Here is an 18546-nt window from a genome sequence, read left to right as displayed (position 1 = left end):
TTGAGTTCTCAATCAGATCAATGTAATGTTAGTATAACTCTCACAGTAAACCCCAGGACACACAGATCCACAAAATCTAAGCACAGAACTTTAGTAACGTGTCTACTTCCTGACCTCCCACCTCCGGGTTGTACTCCAGGAGTTATTTATAGACTATGGTTTCAGATGACGTTTTTTTCTTTTACAAAGCTCAGAATTCACAGAGCTTTTCCCGGAGCCCCTGAACGCAGCGCGTGACTCCGGTAGTACATCCGGGACACCGCTCCGCTTCACATGTGTGTTGGTGCAGCTGTCAGCTGGAGAAGAGGAGCTGCTGAGCTCAGGTCGGTTTGGAACGCGTCTCTCCGCAGAGAAAATGGTAAAACCACAGCCTGCTACACCCACATGCTGTCCTCAGTGTTAACACTCTGCTGTTTAATCCACCAACGAGCTCGTTTAGCTCGTTTAGCCCGTGTGGCTAACCCCAGTCAGAGCTGGATGCTAATGCTAGGTGGCTAGCTCACGCCTGCAGCAGTGACAGGTGGTGAAGTTTAGCTTCAACACATTCTCTATTCAAGGTTGTTCAACGTGTTAGCTCACCCTCGTTAGCTTTTAACCCCTTTCATTTAAACGAGTGCATTGTAAAAAGTGAGTTAGCCTAGCTTAAATGTAGCTAAATCCACGTCCTGCTGGAACTTTCTTGTGTCTTGTGCTGAGTCGACACATTATAGTGTCACGATGACAGACTGCCACAGTTGTAGACAAGGCTGTCCTGCTGGGTGATGCATTACTTACTGACACACACACACACACACACACACACACACACACACACACACACACACACACACAGAGACACACACAGAGACACACACAGAGACAGATGGAGCTTCTCATGTTCGGTGTTCCCTGTGACAGGCTCTGGTGGGGATCCAGCTCGTGGTCAGCTTGCTGGCTGCCAGCATCATGCAGAAGATGGCTCCACACTGCTCTTTTGCACGTTGGCTCCTCTGCAACGGCAGGTACTGTCACTCTTATAATCTGATTTATGCACTTTGTATACACGTTGTGTGCTGCCGTGCCCTGTTTATTTACATGTGGTTGCTTTTTTTTCTCTTCCAGTTTGTTCCGGTTCAAACACCCTTCAGAGGGACTGCTGTGCGCGCTGGCCGGAAAGCAGATGCCCAAACCGAACAAGAGAGACAGGTGGGAGTTGGGGCAAAGTCACATTAATGCAACACCTCGTTCAGACCTGGTATTTATATCCATCCTGAAAGATCTGCTCTCAAACAGCCTGCGCCAAGTCTATATGTGAACAAACACAAATGCGACCTCAATTCATATTGAGATCTGATCACTCAATCATCACTCAAGGTGGTCTGGGATGTGGCCACTTTCTTTAGATGTGTGAACACGCATGTCCTGGTTCCGGCTTTCTTAGCCCACCTCCTCTGACCTGCTACAGTTTCTCTATGAATCAAACTTATTTTTTGCTCCTTTCAGTGTCCTTAAATCAATTTTAATTTGAGGCCACCACCACGAGGTCAACACTGACCACCAAGTAATGATTTCTTTATTTTATTTACAAAAAAGTAATATCTACCTCTCCACTGTAGCAGAGGATGCGCTCTGCATTGATTCATTAGCCCTTCCTCGGCTCTTTGAAGTAAATGTGCATAGTTGTACTTCACTGTCACTTAACCTCTGAGCTAAATGCCCACTCCAGTCATACTTGCGAGTTTCTCTCTCAGTTTTTATTCCTCATAAAACTCCATAACAAATGTGTATTTGTTTCTAACGCGACCACATGTTCTCTCTGTGTTACTTCCAGACGGCAGAATGGAGAAAGCAAGCCTCTCACTGTGCCCAAAGACATTGACCTTCACCTGGAAAAAGCTCCAGTAAACGTCATTGATGCTCTTGGTAAATCAAACACTGCTCCGTCCACACTATAGTGACATTGTGCAAGTACAAACACTGCTTAGGCTCAGGTGTAGGCTCACAAGCAACCCAATATACATTTAAAATATTCAAATTTGTATGATCCCTCCATTAAAGCAATGAATGAAATCTAATTTATATCAACACCTAGAGCCCAAAGAAGAATACTAATGTTGTTTCTGTCCTTGTTTCTACTCTCAGTGCTGCGCTTCTTCCTGGAATATCAGTGGCTGGTAGATTTTGCCGTCTATGCGATGGGGGTCTTCCTGTTCACCGAGTGTTATTACAATGTGGTGGATGCCAGCAAAGAGGTCAATGTTGGAGCCCTCTGGTGTGTCCTGACTGTTGTCTTCAGTGTGTATCCTTCCAATGCGAAGCAATCTCAAATCGCAAGGTTAACAGACACATTTTAAAACGTCCAGACTGAGAACGTACCAATCTTATTTCAAAGCTACAGTCTCATACTTCTTCCATGATCAAATGGCAAAGATGATGAATGATCTAGTCACATTTGCAATATGTCTAGATTTTTGTATTAAGTTTTAAGTTAGCATGTTCTCCCTGTGTCCAGAAACTCAAGCTCCCACCAACAGTCTGAATCCAATGTCAGCTGGGATCTGCTCCTCACTATCTGTCCTTACCATGGTTTGTCCTTAATGTGCAACACTCAGAAAGACCCTTCACACTATGATGAGTCACTATTTCCGCTCTGAAGAAGGCGGCGAGCGATCAGTGTGCCTGGCCTTTGGGTTTCTGTCTCTGCTCGTGGCCATGCTGGTGCTGGTGGTCAGAGAGGATTACCTGGAGTTCGGCCTGGAGTCGGGCTTTTCCAACCTCTTTGACAACTTGGAAGTCTTCGCCAAACAGCAGGGCTACGCTGACTGGTCGTAAGTGAAAAATCCAACCAGTGACTGAAACGCTGCTTTGTACAGCTGAATATGCGACACACCACTTTAGCTTAGCTCAATGCTTGGGGCAGTGACAGACTGTAATTGATGTATCTCTGTGTTAGCTAACTGTTTGTTGTTGTTTTGACACCAGGATCCCAGTGACGAAGCTGACGGTGAAGCTGGGTCTCGCCGCTGTCTGTGCTTACATCGGTGCCCTGCTGGCTTTCCCCGGACTGCGAATGGCTCAGACTCATCTGGACGCTGTACAGTTGAACTCCGGCCGACCATTCATCCAGTAGGACACCACAAATTCACACTGCAGAAAACTGTTCTCCATGCCTTTTTATAGACATAAAAAAAATACATTAGCCGTATTCAGCTCTCTAAGGGTGTCCCTTATATTTCCCACAGGATTCTACTGCAGATAAGTTTCCTGTCTCCTGTCATCGTGTTGATTCTGTGGGTGAAACCCATTGCAAGAGACTTTCTGGCCAACGCACCCATGGGGAAGACCTCTATCACAATGTGAGTGCAGATATACATGTGCTTATTTTACCCACAGCAAGCATCATCAATTCTCTAAACTAAAACAGCTATCAAGAAATGCAAGGTTACACCCAAACGTGTTTAGTGGGGATCGGGCCTACGCTTACCTGTGTTGCTCTGATCCTCTCCTGCAGAGTTCCCAGTGAACTGTTCGACAGCGTGCGTCTGTGGATCATCGTGGGGCTGTGTGTGCTGCGCTTAGCACTGACTCGCTACCACCTGCAGGCCTACCTCAACCTGGCTCAGAAGTGGGTGGAGCAGATGAAGAAGGAAGCGGGGCGCATCGCTGCCATTGACATTCAGAAGAAGGTCAGACCCAATATTTATGTTTTATATAATAAATGAGCCGTAAACACCTGAATTTCAACAATGGAGAGTTGACCTTTCGGTTTACTTCTGAGTTCAGATTTTTCAAACTCTGTAACTTCCTGTAATGATTCAAGTTAACATGTTGTTTTTCAGGTTACACGTGTGTTTTGCTATCTGACTGTCATCACTCTCCAGTATCTGGTTCCTATTTTTCTCATCCTGTTTTCAGCACTGTCACTCAAGGCACTAGGTAAGTGTAAGGCCCACACAACCATCACCACAACCACTGTATTAATCTAAGATCCTCTGTTTGTTGAATATGAAGCTAGGAGCCGACTAGCTTAGATAGCTGAAATGGCTTCTGCTTCAGAGCAAATCTAGTCTCTAGTAACTGATCTTTTATGACCTCTACAGGGGACTTCTCTTGGGGAGCGGGTGCAGAAGACACCCCCGGGGTCACACCGGCTCTGCTGATACCCACAGCGGCACCTGTGCTCCCTGGCAGTCTTGATGAAGATGATGATGGGGTAGATGACATGGATGAAGACGTCCAGGCCACAGTAGCTCACCTGTCGGCGTCCTTCACAGCGCTGCGGTCTGTCCTCACTCCACTTTTCTTCCGAGGCTTCTTCGCCTTCCTCACCTGGTGGGTGGCGGCCTGTCAGGTCATCAGCTCTCTGTTTGGCATCTACTTCCACCAGTACCTCATGCAGAGCTAAGCCAGCAGGTCAGAGCGCCATGCTGCTGTATCTGCAATGCAACCATAGCCCTCAGCTATGTTGTACTGTTGCATTGTATTGATGCTGCAGAGGTTGGACATTTCATTAAAACACACAACTAGAGACAGAATGCTCCAGGTTTTTGGATGAAAGAAGAACTGATCAAGGTTTGTTGAGGGAAAAAAGACGGGAGTGGGCACTGTCTGCCGCAAATGACTTTCAATATCCAGCATAGTACTGGTATCAATAACACCAATATACAGACAGAACTGGAGCCTGTATCAGGAAGCAGGTTAACTTAGTCTGGCTTTCTTTTGGTTTCCTTGCTTGACTCTGTCTGAACAAAAGTGTCACGGAGCTGGATAACAACTGGCTCACTTCCCTGAGTTGACTGATCCACCATGAGCATGTTCATACAATTTACAGCTGTGGGAAAACAAGACTATTGCAGTAGAACTACATAATGCTCAGTGAAGTGAAATATAAACAGCAAAAATCTGAGAATACTTGTGGCTGATTTAGAAAACTCTCCAACTATTCCACTGGACTGTAGAAAACTAGAGTCCTCTGGAATCCCACCAGCAGGTGATGTCTGGCAAGATGTTGACACTCTGACCCATGCGCACTCAGCAGTCATTATTATATTATTACATGAGTACTTAGTACTTGACCTTCATTTCATTATCAACTAAACGTGTGTAATGCTTTGTCCACACACACTATTTTCTGAACCACACTACATACACACAAGACAATACCAGCCACGCCACATTTTAGCTCCTGAGATCTCCCAGTTTTCCCAGTGGCAGCATAGGTTGTCATGGAGATCCATTCCAGTTAAAAGATATCAAGAAATTTGGAGTAAAAGTAATAGTTCACAGAAAAATGTATCTCATTCATTATCTTCTCACCACTTTGTCGATGGAGCGAAGGTTGAAGTGTTTGAGTCCACAAAACACTTAAGAGTGTAAGAGGTTAACTTTGTTTCAGCAGAATCCAGCACAATAGAAGTCAATGGTGAGTCCTTCTTCAGCCATATTAAAAACAGAAAATACAAAACGTGTTGCCTCCTTACTGCTTGTGTGGTGTCATCCAAGTGTCAGAAGCTCCGACGTTCATATTCGACGAGGCCATTAAAATCATGTTTTAAGCATTAAAGTCCCAGGAAGTGGCTAAGCTAGCAGCCAGAGCAACACGATGGTGCATCCGAGGGTCCGTGATTGCACTTCGTAGGAAGATATCGACACGGGCGGAATGTTGTGTTTTTTCTGTTTTGTTAAGTCTGAAGAAAGACTCACCATTGTCTTCAATTGTATTGTATCTGCTGCAACAAAGTTTAGCCCTGAGACTCCAGAAGTGTTTTGTGGACTCAAACACTTCACCCACCCCTCCATCAGAATAGTGGTGATTAGATAAAGAGTGAATTTTCATTTTTCTGTGAACTATCCATTTAAACCCTAAAACAGCCGACTATCCCTCTTATCTTACCTTGTGATCATCTTCCACTTCCTTCAATAAAACATTTTCTGCAATTTATCAGACATATCCATGCCAGTGTTCCCCACATTGTTCTTACGAGAACATTAAATGCTGCATTTTAGATATTTAATATTACCAGGTCGAGCGTTAGTGTTTGTCCCAGTGTAGAGAAGACACTTTATTTTTATTTTATCTTAAAGGGATGCTTTGTCTCCTTTTAAGGAACCGATTCAAGAGTGCTGAATGTTCTTTTTTTTTAATTATCTTTTTCTGCTTTTACTGTTTTAGCTGTGACGAAGTAGTTAATCTCAGATCCAGCCTATTGAATTAAACACCGCTGAACATGCGTCAGTGAAAACTGAACTTGAACGGTTGCTTTTCTATAACAAGTCTCCTTTTGATATCCTAAGTGCCTGGGAGTTGAGGGATTTTGAGTCGTCTTCGAAAATCTCCTTCCTCCATGTTGATATATATGGGAATGAATACAATCCTTTGATGGATGAAATTTAACACTCCAGACCCATTTGTTTTAATTCTCATTTTTTAAACAATGTTCACTGGCAAAATTTGTAGTTGCAGTGACTTCATTAGCTGAATTTACTTTGAGTTTGTATTGCCAATCAGTCGTGTACATGTAGCATTCAATCTAAGTTAGTTTGCATTAATGTGTTGTATTTATTTATTTATGATACATTAACTTCTGTTGTTTAGAAAAGATACAGATGTTTGAACTCTTTTGTTTGTGGCACGTTTTTGGTTTTGTGTGTTTTTGTTGTAGGTAGCATATTTGAATTGAGCGCTCTGAAATCATCATACTGTGAAGGTCAAAGGAAAAAGTTGCTTCTTTTTTTTAAATATTTTTCTGAATGCATGGTGTGCAAACGTGTGGCTGTAACCTGAACAATTTAAGTTGTTTGTATGGCTTAATAAAAAAACATGATGAAATAAGTCTGATCGTCCCCCTTAAATCTATCTTCTGCTGAGGAGCGTGGGAGATATCGCCGATTAAACATTTCCTTTTCAGGATCGTGGCTGCGATTTGACAAAAGACATCACGCATGACAATGGAGTGTCTCGCCGCCGTGCCGGTTTCTGACCTCTGACCCCAACCTCCTAAAAAGATCATTCTTTAATCACTGTTAATTACTATGAACCCGGTTCCCCCTGACGGCTCCGTGAAGAAATATGATCCAACAGCCAATACGAACAGTTACATTTTCTGAATGTCTTTTCACACAGATTGCATCCAAATGCTTCCCCCTCTTTTCAGTGCAGCCTAAAATCATCCAAACTCAGTTTAAAAGCTTTATGACATCATCAAAACATTTAAATTTACACGCCGGCCTTGTGACCACAGTCTAGGAACGTGACCTTTCTCCAGAGCGACACCGGAGACGTTCCTTTGTCTGAACGCTGACATGATTTATGGTTGATATCATATGACTTCCACGTCCAATCAGAAGGGTCTCTCCAACTTTGGGCAGGCAGGGGCGGCCACCTCGCTGGTTTATGCTTTAATGCACGAGGATCGCAAAGACAAATAAGAGGAGAAATTTGGGAGGGCACCAGTTACAAACATTTACACCTTGTATATCTTACGATGGTTGACTGAAATAAAGGATTTTTGATGCCTGTCTTGGTTCTCATCTCATTTCGGATTTATTTGTGGTGTTTCCTGGTACTGCAGCAAATGACATGTCATGTTCCAAAGACATGAAATTTGGCTTAATTGAAGACTGTAAATTGACTTTAGGTGTGAAATTGACTGTGAGTGGTTGTTGGTCTCTGTATGTTGGCCCTGTGACACACTGGCAACCTGTCCAGGGTGTACTCCACTTCTCGGCCCATGTCACCTGGGAATAGCTGCAGTTGGCCAAATGAACTGAAAGGTGATAAGGTTGTCATATCTTTAAAATCACATTTATTATGTGCAAGTGTTGGAGGCCAAGTCAGGGAGCCCTGGCTGGCTGTGGTTGCCATAGAAACCTGTGTGTGTGTGTTTACAGGACCCAGACATGCCCCACAGACTGCGGCCTGGCCTCGTCTCGGGGGAGCAGCCCAGACATGACCCCGGTGAGAGCCTCTTTTCATTTAAGGGGGAGAGACGACAGAGACGGACCGTCCGGGGCTCCACTCTGCTTTTTAGTTGAAATGGAAAAGAAGCCAACTGCTCCGTAGGGGCGAGCGTAAGAAAATGTTCAGGCATAGTTACACAGTGAGACGACCAGCTTTAAGAAAGAAATGTGCTTCTTTTATTTTTATTAAGACATAAAGGTCTCCAGGCTTTAAAGTAACATCCGTGCTCCTCTCGTTATGTGGCTGCCTTTTGAGATGCCTGACAGGGGCCAGACACGATAATGAGGAAATGTGTGCACGTTCAAAAGACGGGAACCGAGGTGAATGAGACTAAACAAATGGACACATGAAAGCTTGATAGCTACACAACAGAAGGCATTTTATCTGTCTTTTGTACTGGATGTACATGAAGGAAAAAAACTGAATCCCAATTTTCACGTCCTTTGTAGCAGTAAAAAAAAAAAAAAAGACAGCCAAGCAAACATACAAATCAAACCATTTTTATTTAAACGAAATCACCACAAATGTCAAATAAAAAAAACTGTCTCTGTTCTGCTAGTGAAGCGTTCAGCGAATATGAAAACAAAATCCAAAACATCAGAATACTGATAAAATTGGTTTTTCATGCTGATAATAAAACCACATAACTGCATTTTGAAAAAGGAAAGAAAAGCGAACTCCACAGCAGCACTTGAACTTGAGGGCGTCCACCAGCCGCTTCACAGACTCTGCAGAGTGAACCACTACTAATCAATCACAGATATTCATTAGATAATTTATCACCAATAGTTAAGGCTGCTCTACAATTTAGAAGATGACCCCTTGTGGACAATAAGCGTAATTCCAATCCCAACTCTGTAAGTACTGCATATCGACCATTTGCGGGACAAAAGTTGAATATGCCAAAAGAAAAAAACACTCCGATATCCAGTGCACAAAAACACAGTGCAAAGTAAAGTTATATGTAAAAAAACAAACATAATTTGTGATTTTTTAAAGAAATATCCTCTGAATAATTGGACTGTTCATTACATAGCGTCTCATATATTTCTAAATATCAATACATACTAAGCTAAGCCCTTCAGAAAGAGGAATTGATTGTATTCTTATATTATTTAATAGACCTGCTATAGATAAATACATACATCTTTGGGTGTTGCGGTATTTGATTGTGATGCATGGGGACTGTATTCAAACACTTTGGTCTTTATTTAAAGCAGATTGTCGTAAATCTTAGCATTGAATTATATATTATATTATTAGATTTAAAGGATGAAACTATAATTATTTGTAAGAATAATATAAACTGTAATTTAGCTCATCCACCACTATAGTCTTACACACAAACATGGAAAGAAATTATATCTTAAACTTTGTTTTAAGGAAACAATCAAATTCCTGAGATCCACTGATGCCCAGATTTTTAAAGGGTCAGTTCACTTTTTTTTTCCGAACACGTCGATGTGTACATTGATGCAGGTCACTTTAAATGTTCTTAATGTGACGCCACAGAAATTCATCAGTCCTCATTACCTCTGCTACAAGGAGGTCATGTTTTAATCTGTGTTTGTTTGTGTTACTTAGCAGCATTAGGCAAATGCTACTGGACCGAACTTGGTGGAAGGATGAGGTATGGGTCAGAGAAGAGCCCATTACGTTTTTATCTGGGTCGGGGGGGGGGGGGGGGGGGGGGCGGATCAAGCAAATTTTCTTTTTCACTTTCTTCAACATTATGAGAGAGGACGTTTTACCCCATTTTCATTGATTTCTCCAAAAACAATTAATGGATCTTGATGAGCAAAATGTGCAATTTATTTCAGCTCCAAATAAAAATCTAGATCTCGTGAATTTAGTAAGTGAGTTTTACTTTTGTATAAAATATATTAAATCTTTTGTGCAAAACTCTCTTTGTATTTGATTGTAAAGAACTTAATCTGGTGAGAGATATCAAATAAACTGAACCTCCCCTGTAACTAACACTGCCTATAGGGAAATTTAAAATGTAAAAATATCTAAATTGGTTTGAGTGGCCAATAGAGTCTCATACTAGCTGAATTTGAGACTGAATCATTGTGCTGAATGAACAGATTTTGTTATTTCTTAAATTAGAAATGTCTTCTAATGGGACCAATTACAGTGACTTAAACCTGAAAAATAATATGCTACTCTCCTTTAAGATGTTCAGACTCATTTCATCATTTCAAACAAGGGCCAAGGCTCCATTGATTTTTAATGTGTAACTTTTTTTTAGGTGGGGAGGCCATGTTGCTGGTTTGGGGCTAAAGGCTCAAACAGATTGTACTGTAGAGACATTACTTCTCCTGGCCGGTGTAAAGAGTCTTCTGCAGTTCCCATCTGCTTTTCATTGTAACATTTATACTAAGACAGTATAGAGCGTAATTTTACAGCTATTTACCAATTACCACGCCAAACCTCAAACACCGGAGGCTGCTTTTAAAGCCAAAAATGTACCTCGACACGTTTTGGAGAAATTCAGTTGGTCCCATTGTGCTGCTGTGACTAACTTCAATAAAGTCACAGAACAAGACAAACACGTTTCCGACTGTATTTTCTTTCGATTCACATTATCTCCTCACAGAAAACGTATATACTAACCAAACAAAAATCAAAATGTCTGTTTGTATCTGTCTCCTCACGGGATCAATCGAGTGATGCAGAGAAATAATTTGCCCAGGAGAGTCCAGCTCTGTGTGCTGAGACAAAGAAAGGTGTTCCTCTCTGGGATGATGGGGACGAATCAACCCCACCTCGACCTCTTGTGTGTGTGTGTGTGTGTGTGTGTGCATGCGTGTGCGTGTGTGCATGTGATTGGAGGACAGCTGTGTGAATGGGACATGTGGTGCTTACAGTAGACTGCAGCAGTCAGCTATCTCTGCCAGCCGTCACTCATCTCTAAATGCCTCAGCGGCTGCCCTCCTTCCTTCTCATCCTGTGGGAAGCCGGCTTTGGGATACTCCTTCGTCTCATTGGCCGCCCGGGTTTCTGGAGGGCTGAGGCAGGCTGAGCCCAGGTCGCTGATTGGAGAATGCTGTCTGAGGTGGTGCAGAGGAGGGGAGGGGGGCGAGGACCTGTGCTCCGGAGAGCTGCGCTCAGATTTGATGCTCAGGGTCAGGGAGGGCAGATGTGGGGAGGCTGAGGAGCAACACTGAGAAGGGAAGGAGCACCCCCCACTGGACATCCTGGAAACAGCAAGAGGAAAGACAAGAGAAGTGAAAAAGAGAAAAACTTTGAACAAATGTCACAGTTCTCCAAATATGCTCTATCTGTCAGGTGCAACTAGATTACAATTCGAAACTGTGCCGTTTGGAACTGACTTGCCAGTTGGACATTTCTAATTCTTATATATTAACACCAATAAATGATATAAAATCATTTATCATCAGGTGGTTTCCCAAATTCAATTGAAGAACAAACATGAACGTATGATTCAATAGAACCAAACTACCCTAAAATCCAGCGAACATAACTGTATCTGAGTTTGAAATTCTAAAATCCCACAAAAAAATACACACACACCAAAATGGTGGTTTACTAGAGTTTTTATATTTTTATATATATATATATATATATAAGTGTATATAAGAGTTTTATACATTATCAAATATACATTTTATAACTTTAATTAATTAATTTATGTAATTGCAGCTGAATATATTAAGACCTTTTTTAAATATATTTACTTTTTTTGTTCAGTTTATCATATTGTTTACATTCCAGTTATTGGCAATTGTGGTCGATCATTACTTGATTCTTTGAAGAATACACAAACTGTGAAAAAGCTATCATTTTGAGATATGTAGCAAATGTTACGTGGTCAGTGCTGTTTTGATACTAATGAAGATCTTATAGGTCAAAATGTTGAACAGCAACAGTGAATAAGAAAACATTCTATATTCTATAATTGACCCCCCCCCCCAGCAGCCCCACATTACATGTTGATATACTGACCCGGGACTTATATGGTGCTCCTGAGGCAGCTGAACTGTTTGCCAGGGGTTCACTGCTCCTCGCTGTAGACTAACAGAGTGATAAAAACCAGGTTGGCTGTACTCTGGAAACAGAGGAAGGACGACAGGAATATAAATTATAGTATTTAAAAAAGGGAAAAAAATACATTTTTAGTATATATTCATATATATATATATGTATGTATTTCACAAACCAGCCTCCTCAAATAAATGGATATAAAAGATTCACCTAAAATAAATGTTTAAAAAAATACCAATACTACTCTCAAGTCTGTACTATACTGTAAATATAAAGCTGGTATCATCAGCCAATTAGATGATCCTAGTTTAACATAGCCTACAGTTCGCCTGGATGGCTGGATATAAGTTTTTTCTTATTGTGCTTTACGGGTGGATTTAGTTTCCTTTGCACAGAGCTGAAATCTCCTTGTTTCCAATCTTTATGCTAACCTACGCTAACTGGCTGCCGGCAGCAGCTTCAGTTTTACCACACAGACAGGAGGGTGATATCAATCTTTTGCTCTAAATTTGTAATTGTTCCCGAGACAGATTCTTAAAATGTCAAACAACTCCTTCACAGTTTATTTTCATTTGAGGAAGTACCAGGGGGGGTTCCAGGGGAGGGAAGGCTGTAGCCTCCCAAGCTGTGGCCCAACTTGCCCATGGCCATCATGGAGCTCCCAGTGTGCAGACCCTGGTACAGGAGACCCCTCTGATGGACAGGCAAAGAGAAACCGTCAAACTGGTCACACATCACTGTATACACTGCAGACTGTATAAAACATCTGAATATTACAACTATGAAAAGTGTGAGTGAGTGAGAAAAAACTGCGAAACTGCTCGTCAATCAGGGTGTGTTGGTTCAGGAGCACTGCCGCGTACAGAATGTGTCAGATGTCCCTGACACCTATTAGTTCACACTGAATCATAACAGCCACTTACAGCAGAGTTGTGGTTAACACGTGTGGCGCCCATGGCCTGATTAGCAGCGTCCCCCCGCAGGTTCTCGCCGCCCAGGTTCAGAGACGGAGGACTCTTCATGTCCAGAGCTCGGTTCAGGTTGCCGTGGGACAACACGGAGTAGCCAATACCTACCCAGAGAAAGAGAAATATAAAAAAAATGAGCAGGAAGTGAAAAGAGATGTGAGCTTGTTTCGCTCAGAGAGGAATAATTTACTTTTCTGTTTTACACTTTCTTCACCTTCCCTCTGTGAAAATAAACTTCCTCTATAAAGCTGATACGAGATCTTTAAAGGACAAAGGGCCGCCATCACTTATAAGTTCACGATCAAATTTGGAATATTGTGTTATGCACTGCTTGAAAATGCCAGAAACCATCTTGAATTTATCGTAAACAGTGTAAACTATTGGAAACATATTATTCATATATTTGAAATCATCGATTGTCAATAACATCATAGTTTGTTTGAATAGTTGGACACAGAAGAAGAGTCTGACATGACAGGTGTGACACGTTCTGTACAGAAACCACAAAACGGGTTACAGCCGCTGTTACAGTGGTGAAGGGCCAGTTTCACTAAACACACCATGTGTGGATTAGTGTACGCACACATTCACATTCTCACACACACACAAACACACACACACACACACACACCCACACACACAACACTTCCTGTGAGTTCACAGCCAGCTGCACGAGTTTGGCAGTACATGTGAATTTTATAGCAAGATTATTAAGCAGGAAGGCCACAAGAGCGTGGATGGATTTTCACACTGAGCTATTTTAGGGTCGAAAAATGGTCCCTGCTCAATATTTCAAACACACGGTACCAATTTGGAATATTCATTTGTAAGAAGAACAACTATGAGTTGCTAATTCCCTTAATGTCATTGAATTAAAAAGAGCAATTTTCCATTCAGCCCAGTATTGATTTAATGTGAGCAATTACTTTGTCATTGTCATATTTATGTTAATTTCCTTTTGCAATGAAACAGTTTTATTGACCCAGAGTCGCTAAGATGTTAAAAATTGGTATTATGCAAGAGTATAAAACAACATTTAAACACTGAATGAATTCATTTATAAATGTTGTGTTGAGTCTTTGTTAGAGACATGGCTGTTTATGACACTGACATGACTGAGGGTTCATGGACCACAAAGAATATGTGTCAGCTACAACTTACTCTCACGTCAGTAGATATATTTCTACATGGAAAAGTGAAATACATCCCTTTTAATTCACGTTTGTATATATCATTGTCATTTCCACCAGCAGCCTGCTACGATTAAAGACTGATGCAGACGTGTAAAAGGTCAAAGTCCAGCCAAGAGAACAACATTAGGTTGTTTTCTATAGCCACAAATGCAGAACACAAGATGAATAGTAACTGTATCCATTGAGCCATTGAGACTTAACGGCTCAATACTGAAGCAGCTCGGGCAGCTCTTTCTATCCACAAGGATATGAGTAACAAGCCAGTGGGAAGAAGTAACCAGTTACTGGGGTGCAGGGGCTGTAAAAGCCCCCATTCGGTGCCTCTGGTATGATTTAATACCGCTGTTCCTTCATATACACTGAACTTAATTACATATTATATAATTAAGAATAAGCATTCTCTGCAGGCGGGCCAGAGAAAACATCCAAAGGGCTGTTTCACGGGCCACTAGTTGATTGGCCATATACAGCGATACCATCTCTTCAGCATCAACATGCTTTTGCACATATTCCTGCACGTTCTGCAAATACTGCACTCTATTAATGAAATGATTCCCAGTGTTTCTCAGGATCAGTTGTGCTCACCAGAGTGTGGAGACATGAACGCGGTGTGAGCGTGTGATGCAGCAGGGCTGGCAGAGCCGGGTCTGGAGCCGGCAGATTTATATCCAGGGGGTCTGTGGGACGCCGCGCCGGCTGCAGAGCAGTTGGGGAAGCCGTTCTCACAGCCTGCAGACACCAGGAACTGGGCCTCGGGTGAGAGCAGGGAAGGAGCCTGGAGTCAAAGGAAAACAACAGCAGAGCAGCATGAGAGTCGTGAGCAAGTCAGGTTACGTTTATGGAGAAAAAGTGTCTGAACAACTGAAATAATCAGGACATTAGTTAAGGCTTAAGTTTGAACTTAGTTCAACTTAGTGTTCTGAACGCTGTGAATGCGTAGAAGTGTGTGTGGACTGACGTAGAAGCGCTGGCGTGCCACAGAGAGATCCATGCCCTCGCTGAGAGGATATTTGTCTGCAGCCACCTGCGCGCTCTCCTCAGGGTCGATCTCTGCGTTGTCGAGGCCGAGGCCCTTCCTGCGCAGAGTCTGATGCAGAACAGAAAGTGCACGTTGGAAAACAGATGCACAGCGAAAGCAGGAAGGTTCAGAAAAGTAAGACTGAGATATTAGGGTTTTATTCCAAAATATAAGACTATATAGATTCAATTTTGGGAAGTTGGAAATTGATTTCATGCCTATGCTTCCTTTTAGAAAATCCATAATGTTAATAGTTTACTTCACCACTACATCCTGCTTTATTTCCTTTAATAGCAGCCTGTACAGTACCTCCAGTATGTCTGTGTTGGTGCGGCTCTCGTGCGGCTCGCTGTACTCCGTGTACTTGAGCAGCACCTTGTCCATGTCGGTGCTGGCGTACTGGAACAGGCGGTTGGTGCTGTTGAAGATGATGAGGGCGATCTCACAGTCACACAGCACGCTCAGCTCGTACGCCTTCTTCATCAGACCGAACTTACGCTTGGTGAAGGTCACCTGTCACACGAAAAAAAAACAGAGGATTGAGTTTTCCCTTTAACTTTAGCTGATTACTGCTAAAGTCTGATGTCAGGTTTAGGAAAAGACAAATAATTTTTTCCTCATTAATGCTGTATGATTAGGTGTACTGGGATGATTTGAATCCAAATTGTGTTGTGGAAGAATTTACAGAAGCAAAAATATTATTATCTTGAGTATAAAAAATAAAATCAGATACATATATATTTATAGATAAAAATTGACAATGTTTACTAAGATGACGTTTTCAAACTATTATCACAGTTACATTTAATTGAGAGTTTATATTTATAGTTTAACCGTTACTGTTATCATAAATGACTTTAAATAAAAAGACCAAACTAATACATTTTGAATTAAGAAAATGTATATATTTTTTGTAAAATGTAAACATAAATGCAAACCAGTTTTGATAGCTAAGCATATTGGCAAACATGAACGAAAATATCCACAAGTGTGTCAAAAGCTCATTTCAACTGATTATTATCAGCCAACTGATAAACTAGTCAGGCTCAATCTTGACCAAACATGGATCTGTTACTACCTCATAAACTTTACAACCAAACAAACTACAGATCAATGATTACAGATGTTTAAAAATACTGCTTAGGGTAAAATAAAATATGATGTTAATTTATATTATTATAAGAATTCTGCACGTAACACAAAAAAGCCTAACATTACATTCAAATACAAACAGTATTTTATATATATATATATATAAAGAGAGAGAGAAATTAAAATAAAAGTTTGTCCGTGAAAGTTTTACAGTATGAGCAGCAAACCACACAGTCTACCCTCAAACCCCTGATCCAGATAAGGGGAAACTCAGAAAACAAAATAAATAGACTCAACAAAGCTTATCACTAAGAAAACACATTCAGTCACAAATATCAGATACAAGAAACCATCTGTATTCGCCAGAACCCTGAATATGATTTAATACATATTTCTTGTTGTCTACACTGATCCCGATTTTTTTAATTTACAGCAGTGGGGTTGTTGTTTCACTTGTATCCTTTTGGGCAAAATACAGCTCCAACTTTCATAATGTAAGTTTAGCAGTCAAGTGAGAAAACAAGCTAAGTTAAAAAAAAGTTGTTTTACGATACCTCACATTCTAGATGCCATAATGTGATTTTTCTTCACACAGTTTAACTGTATCGTTCCATCCACAGGAGCTATGTCTCAGCTTCACAATGCAGAAAACCAACTCTATCTATTTACATCTGCAGCGTGATCCCTGCTCCACTGCACATTTCCACGAACAGTATGCTGCCGTTCTAACTAATACATGTCAGTACTTGCAGTATATCACTACACTACTCATACTGCCTAATCTTAAAATCTATAAAATGTCAGAACAGAACTGACAAAATCAATCAGGCAGTTTACAGTTCTCCAGAGCATGAGGCGATCTTCCAATGTCTTGTTGTTCACAAGCAAGAATCTAAAACCAGAAGAGTTTCAGTAATATAGAATAGAGTAAAGCAGCAAATCCTCATGTATGAAAATTATATTTGGTCTGAACAGTTGCTAAATAATTTACTGATTAAAAATTGATTAATTTATTCCCTTGTGATCACTCAATGGGGTTAGCTTGATACAAATGTCACTTTATATACTTTATATCAAACATGTGTACAGACGGCTTCTGGTTAAAATTATTATATAAAGTATAAATGAACACCCACCTGTCTATTCCTCTGGTCCAGGATACGAGAAATCTGTATTTTTTTTCTTCCCATTCTTTCTATCGTCTGTAACTCTGACACCTGTGACAGAAAACACAACAATGTTAACATATCAGTACACAATGTTTGTGTTATCGGCATTAATGCTGCTCCATCGAGAATTTAAGAAACATGACATTAAACATTAATATTTACAACGATCTCTAGTTCAAGACAAATGAGAGGTGGGTGACAAACACTTTAGTTTTTTTTCAATGGCAGCTTTTATGTTCAATATCTTTAAAGCACATATAATTATGGTGGGAAAATGTCATCCGTTTGGTTGTGACTCGTCTCCCTTCCCCCTCGGTAAGAGTAGGGTGTTTATTTTTACCACCATGAGGCGACGCAGTCTAAAGTTAGAGCGGCCCTCGCAGGACCAGCAGTCCACGCAGTCTAACACCCCACAGTCTGGGTTACCCCCGGGCCCGCAGCAGCAGCAGTGCTCGGCTGCACCGCGTGGCCCCGAGAGACAGGGTTAAAAATACAGTTGGCAGCTCCTTTTAAAGGTTCAGCAGGCAATGGCTGAAACCAAACAGTCGCAGGAAAACGGTGTGTTTTTGAAAGATGGCCGAAGCTAAAAGCCACCCACTCCTCTCTCATGAGCGGCCAGGTCAGGGGAAAGAGGAAAAAAAAGAAGCAGGGTTTGGATTCGGAGGGTTAGAAGGCAGAGATGTGGACGGATTGTGGTTAGTCTGAGAATGTCCATTTTTGAAAGTCACACCCGCTGTTTATCTGTTTTTCTTGGTCTAGAAAACCCCGCTCCCGCCCCTGCCCCTATAGAACCATATAGAGCTGCACACTGGAGCAACGTGAGGATTTTTTTATTCCCTCTTTGCATCATGGGAAACAGACATGAAAAGACAGCACAGCACAAACTCAAACTGAAATTTCACTGTGTACGACTTATCTGCATTTTACTCTCAATATCGGACATGAAGTGGTGGACTGACTCCGCTGACCCGACCAGTACGTCCCCAAAGCCCCAAAGGACTTTTCACTGGTTTTTCCCCTCAATACTCTCCACATATGTGACTTCTCTATATTTAGTTCCCTGTCCCTCCTGATGGTGCCTGAGCGGATATGGCGTGCGTGTTCCCACGACCCCCGGAGTGCCCGGCGCCCCCCAAACGTAAGCTTGGCACACAGGCAT

General features: G+C 41.7%; 2 protein-coding genes across 2 annotated transcripts; one reads left to right on the top strand and one right to left on the bottom strand.

Moving 5' to 3' along the window:
- Positions 1–294: 294 nt before the first annotated feature.
- tmem161a (transmembrane protein 161A) lies at positions 295–6798 on the top strand. Its single transcript, XM_061077827.1, has 11 exons — positions 295–358; positions 898–1001; positions 1102–1185; positions 1811–1902; positions 2122–2278; positions 2592–2807; positions 2962–3105; positions 3222–3335; positions 3491–3665; positions 3819–3915; positions 4080–6798. The coding sequence occupies exons 1-11, from the start codon at positions 356–358 to the stop codon at positions 4382–4384; spliced, it is 1491 nt and encodes a 496-aa protein (XP_060933810.1). The 5' UTR covers positions 295–355; the 3' UTR covers positions 4385–6798.
- A 4028-nt stretch (positions 6799–10826) lies between these two features.
- On the bottom strand, positions 10827–18455 carry mef2b (myocyte enhancer factor 2b). Its single transcript, XM_061078235.1, has 9 exons — positions 18300–18455; positions 17355–17413; positions 15436–15639; positions 15067–15195; positions 14694–14883; positions 12871–13019; positions 12532–12640; positions 11909–12011; positions 10827–11139 (listed from the first exon to the last, which is right to left on the bottom strand). The coding sequence occupies exons 1-9, from the start codon at positions 18328–18330 to the stop codon at positions 10827–10829; spliced, it is 1287 nt and encodes a 428-aa protein (XP_060934218.1). The 5' UTR covers positions 18331–18455.
- Between the last annotated feature and the right edge of the window lie 91 nt (positions 18456–18546).

Source organism: Limanda limanda, chromosome 9 (assembly GCF_963576545.1).
Source record: "Limanda limanda chromosome 9, fLimLim1.1, whole genome shotgun sequence".
In the NCBI taxonomy this organism is placed as follows: Eukaryota; Metazoa; Chordata; class Actinopteri; order Pleuronectiformes; family Pleuronectidae; genus Limanda; species Limanda limanda.
This window is presented reverse-complemented; position numbering and strand designations above follow the sequence as displayed.

What these genes read in the sequence shown, in the direction of transcription:
- tmem161a (XM_061077827.1), top strand. An exon ending in TGGCTCCTCTGCAACGGCAG is followed by an intron (nt 1,002 to 1,101) that starts GTACTGTCACTC and finishes TTTCTCTTCCAG; the next exon opens with TTTGTTCCGGTTCAAACACC. An exon ending in CTGACTGTTGTCTTCAGTGT is followed by an intron (nt 2,279 to 2,591) that starts GTATCCTTCCAA and finishes TGCAACACTCAG; the next exon opens with AAAGACCCTTCACACTATGA.
- mef2b (XM_061078235.1), bottom strand. Translation starts at nt 18,330, where the DNA reads ATGTCCGATATTGAGAGTAAAATGCAGATAA. An exon ending in GTTCATGTCTCCACACTCTG is followed by an intron (nt 13,020 to 14,693) that starts GTGAGCACAACT and finishes TTCTCTGGGTAG; the next exon opens with GTATTGGCTACTCCGTGTTG. An exon ending in GTGTTAACCACAACTCTGCT is followed by an intron (nt 12,641 to 12,870) that starts GTAAGTGGCTGT and finishes CCTGTCCATCAG; the next exon opens with AGGGGTCTCCTGTACCAGGG.